We start from the raw sequence: 4,890 nt of genomic DNA on the forward strand, positions 1-4,890 counted from the left end.
ATATAATAGAAAAAGAATCATAAATTGGAGACGAGACTGAGCCAAGCCTTCTTTCCCAACATCAGTGTTTGACCTCACAAATGTGCTTCTAAAAAATAAAAAAATCCTCTTAATGACATTTAATGTGTAGAGTTCAGAGAGCAGATATATTCATTTTCTGTTCAGTGGATGTCATCATGAAAAAAGACAAAGATTCATTATAAAGAACTCCCATCTGACACAGGCATAAATAAATAAAACTTTATTTTTGGAAAAGGATATGTACAACATGAAGAATAATAATGCATTCTGTTTTGATTTATATAATCAGATGATTTCAACTAAATGCCATCAAGGCACAGAGACAGTTTGTGCGAACAGTCTGCTGATACGAGTCATTTAATACTTCTCTGCTGCCTTGACTGGACATGTAAACTTTTTCATTAGAAACACCAATGCTAGTTGACCAGCATCACACAAGGATTGTTTGCAATAATGACCAAATCCATCTGTTTGACAGCAGATGAGTTATTGCTGAGTGATCCTTCAAGTTTCCAGAGGGGATCCACCCACAGGAAAACATGGAATTTTCCTGAGCTGGAAACTAACTTCAAGTCTGAAGACGGACACTTTCCAGCTGTCCGTTGGAAGACATACTGCTGAGATGTTTTTGATTATGGTACAAATTGATACTATTGAAAAAGGAATATGCAGATACTGTCATGGATTTTCAGTAAGAGGTGATTAAAACAAAAAACTGTCTCAGTTGGTTCAAAATGAACACAAAAGTAAAAACATTTCCAGACAGTGAATCAAAAACACAGATATTATCCTTTAGCTTTCTGTTTTAATTAGCCATGAATCAGTTCAACACAGAAAAATCCCTCAACAAGAAGCAATTATGCTTCCAGTCATTTGAAAATGAAGTCCACGGACCGTAGCGTTGGTGTTGAACCAACTCTTCAGGACTCTCCAGAACTTTCCATTTAACAGGCATTTAGAGTTCAATTGTATTGAGGTGGGTGAGAGCTCCCTCCATGTCTGACTGGGACAATCACATGTCCATCTTCCCCTGCTTCTTAAAAAGCTTCATGAGCTGGTAAAACCTGTGAGCAATCTGAAAAATATCAAACAGTAAATAACTGCAAACCTTCAATAAAACCCTGAAGACTGAAGACTTGCTCACCTGGCCTGACGGCTTGTTTAGTTTCTCAGACAGTGTGGAGAACGTTTCCCGTGAAGCTCCTTTGGTCTTCAGGAACATCAGAATGGCTCGATCTTCATCTCTGAGGAGAGGATGAGCAAAAAAGACTGAGCATCCTTTCACCACGGAACTTTAAACTTTCCTACTTGCTCTGTTTGACCAACAGTACTACATACTGCTTAAAGGTCAGTGTTTCACACTGGCATCTAAGTTCACTGTAACATTTGAATGAAGCAGTGAAGGAACAATAGAAACAGAAAATAAACTTTGGAAAACTAGCAAATATGCTAATAATATTTGTTTATAGAGGTTTTATTTAGTCAATATATAAATGTTTATGTTTTAATTTGGCTAAAAATAAAATTTGGCTAAAAACAAGACATGTTCGCATGAATCTGTGTGCAAAAGTAAAAGCATTTATGTTCTTCCTAAACACCAGTTTGTTTTTAGTCAACTCAATTAAATCCAGTCATTTAAAATGTATCAAATGTAGCTGATTGAAATTTGGTTTATATGCAGTTAAACCTAAGATGTCAAACCTAAGATGTCATACCACAGTCATGTCATTAATGACATGACTGTGGTATGACTGAGTGGACTGAAGTCATGTGAGAAGTGTTTTTATTTCCACGTGACTTCAGTGACTCATGCTACTGACCTGGTCCATGCCATCACCACCTCGCCCTTCTTCCTGATGATGTTCTTGGCAGACAGGCTGCTTGGGGACAGAGCTGCTTGGGAAAGTTTCAACTCCTCGTCACTCTTCCTGGATGGAGAAACCTGCAGACTCTTGTCCTCCTTTTTACATCTTTTGGCTTTCAGCTTTTCCTGCCGTCTTTTCCGTTTCCGGAGCTGTTCACAGTTCCTAGAGGTTTTCTCTGATGAGCTGCTCGTGTCAATGGTGAGACTCTTTTCTGACTCGGACACAGTGGTCTCCTCTCTGCCCAAGTCATAGAACAGTGTCTTTGATGCTGTAGTGCTTGGGCTTAAAGTGGCTCTGGGGGGACTGGTTTGCTTCTGGGGCTGGAATGGGAATGATTTGGGTGGAGTTGCCTCTATTTGGAGCTGTGTTCTACTGGGATCTGAGACTGATGAACTGTGGGAAGTAGGTGAGCTGGTGTTTGAACTGGGATCTGATGGATCCGTTTCAGGAGTGGTTTTCCTAGACTGGGTAAAAGTGTCTTGTCTTGGGTTGGATGGATTGGTTCCTGCAGTCTGTCTCTGTTCATGGGTGTGTGATCCAGAGTTTGGGTTTCCAGTGACGGAGAACTTGTTCTCTGTCTGACCAGTGACCTTCAGACATTCCTGTGCATCATATTCTTCATGTTGCTGATTTTTTTCTATCAGTGTCTGGCTCAACGGCTCTCCAGCAATTGGTGTGCCTTCTGCAGCCACATTCATCTGTCGAATCTTTACGATGAAGTGATCATTGGACTTCTCCATCACCAGCGCCTGCATAGGAACGTCAGGCTTGAAGAACAGAGTGCTGCCAGGCGTTTGGGAGGCTGTGCTGTCTCTGGAGCTGCAGCTGGAGTTGTCCAGGGCCAGGTGGATGTCCTGCTCTGTAGCATCTTCCCCATCCAGCAGAGCATCCTCACTTATGTGTGCGCTGATAACGCTGTCTGGGGTGGACACCACATGGATCCCAACGCCTGCTGGCTGGAGGAAGCTGAGGTGGCTGTCAGATTTAAGAGGAGATGGAATCGTCAGGGAAACAGCCAGATCTTCAGCTAGAATGGAATATTTCTCTGCTGTCAAGTTGCCCTGCAGCAGCGCTCTGTTTCCAGACGGAACCTCCAGGAGGCAACTTTCATCGAATAAGGCTGGGTGGAGGGGGATAGGGGTTTTGGTGCGTGGGGATGACCTCCGTCTGGGTGAAATGCTGGACCAGGTAGCAATGAGTCTGGCTGAAGTATCGGACTTGGATGGTGAGAGGAACTTTGATGGTGTGGCAAAATTGAGAAATTTCTCTCCATCCTTCCTTGGGGTCCCAACAGCCCAGGCAGTGTTGTCTCCACACATCCCTGTGCTTTCTAACAAGTCTGATCCTTGGAGAAGACACTTGAATATTTCTCCCATCTGAGAGTCTCTGACCAAATTGAATGTCAAGCTGGACGCTTGTTGCTCGGTAAGCAGCTCAAAGTCTGTTCTATCAATCAAGGAGCCGTTCTGAGGGATCACCATCTTAGTTTTGTCTGGAGACGAGGCAGCGTTGCTGTCGGACAGGAAGTTGATCATAGTTTGTGTGTTTACACGATCTGGAGGATGTACATGAGAGGCGCCATCTTTTTCTGTGTATGACATACGGATGTCTTTACCTTTGCTGCCTAGTCCGGTTCTGTAAGGGACCACTGCACATGACTTGGTCCGGCTCAGGCTGGAGTTAGTGGGGTGGGCCTTGTTCTGTTTACACAGCGGCATCTTCACTGGAGCCTGCTGAGGCCCAATCACCTGTCCACCGGGCCTCTTGTCTTCAGTGGGAGTCTGGACGGCTTGGCAGAGGCTCTTCAGTGTTGTCTGGATGTCCATGAACAAGTAGTCCACTTGGACATCTACAAAGTCCCACAGCTTTTGCTTTAGATTGACTGCTTGCTGTTCAAAAATGCGTTTCACTATGCCATTATTAAGCACTTTGCTAAACACAGATGCAATTACTTTCCTCAGCTTGGACTTCAGCTCCTCGGCATCGCTGCATATCTGGCCAAAGTGAGCACCGTCCACAAACTCTAAAAAAGACTTCTGGAAATTGTCCATCACACCACAAAAGCTTTTTTTAGGAAAGGTTTTATGAAGCTTCATGTATTTTTTACGCATCTCTATGCGAACCATCTTGAATGTCTCCATTATTTCCTCTACAGTCAAAAAAGATGCTTTGCTTGCTGATGGGCAGACAGTTTTAAAACGACTCCTGGGACTTTGCGTTGAGACAGCAGCTGAATCAAGAGATTCTTTAGAAGCAACCCACCGTTCTTCAGGTTTTCTTCTTGAAGAAGACTGGAGGCTGGGTTTATTCCTGACTGGTTCCGTTAACTTTGCCCTCTTGGTGGCAGGAACAGGAGAACTAGAAGTAGCCTCATCACTCTCGCTTAAAATTTCCCCTTCTTCCAGTTCAGTGTCAAAAGGGCTTGAAATCTGCTCAGACTCCATGTTCACCACATCCTGTGTTCCTTGGTTAGCAGGAGAACCTGGATATTTGTTTTCCTTATTAACATCCAACTTCATCAAGTTGGTCTCAGCAGTAGAGGTAGAAAAATCTGGACAGAAAAGTAAAGGAACCGTCAGTACATATTCAAAGTCAATATTCAAGACATTCAAGACTAAGTGAAGAGATTCAGGAACACCAGAGCCTTTGTACAAATCAATACATTTGTGGCAATCAGTGGCAGGTTATGGTGCAACAAAGTCAATATAATTTTCAGGTATTTTACACATGTTGAGGGATGAATCGTCTCTAAATTCAACTCAACGAAGTCCAGAGAGACCAAGACCATAATTCTGTTCAGTTTACTACATAAATCAATGTGAGAGAACTAAAGACGACAATACAACAGGTCAGTGTCAGCACAAAGACACAGAGGGTTTTAACTCTCTGGGTTAACAGATAGTGCTGGACCCTGAATCCAAGTCTTTAGTGACAAGTCCACTATAGTAAAACAGCTGGCAACCAGCTGACGGACTCACTGATTTTTTTCTCAAAGCTACATCAC

General features: G+C 43.1%; 1 protein-coding gene across 1 annotated transcript; it reads right to left on the minus strand.

The window, feature by feature from the left end:
• Positions 1 to 226: 226 nt before the first annotated feature.
• Positions 227 to 4,558, minus strand: LOC106937564 (CASP8-associated protein 2-like; the record flags this gene model as incomplete). Its single annotated transcript, XM_015019125.1, has 3 exons — positions 227 to 1,096; positions 1,166 to 1,265; positions 1,842 to 4,558. Coding segments are annotated over 3 exons (2,880 nt in total), but the record flags the coding sequence as incomplete, so codon positions are not given.
• Positions 4,559 to 4,890: the final 332 nt, after the last annotated feature.

This window comes from Poecilia latipinna, unplaced genomic scaffold (genome assembly GCF_001443285.1).
Source record: "Poecilia latipinna isolate Pla-1442-1.1 unplaced genomic scaffold, P_latipinna-1.0 Scaffold2378, whole genome shotgun sequence".
Classification (NCBI taxonomy): domain Eukaryota; kingdom Metazoa; phylum Chordata; class Actinopteri; order Cyprinodontiformes; family Poeciliidae; genus Poecilia; species Poecilia latipinna.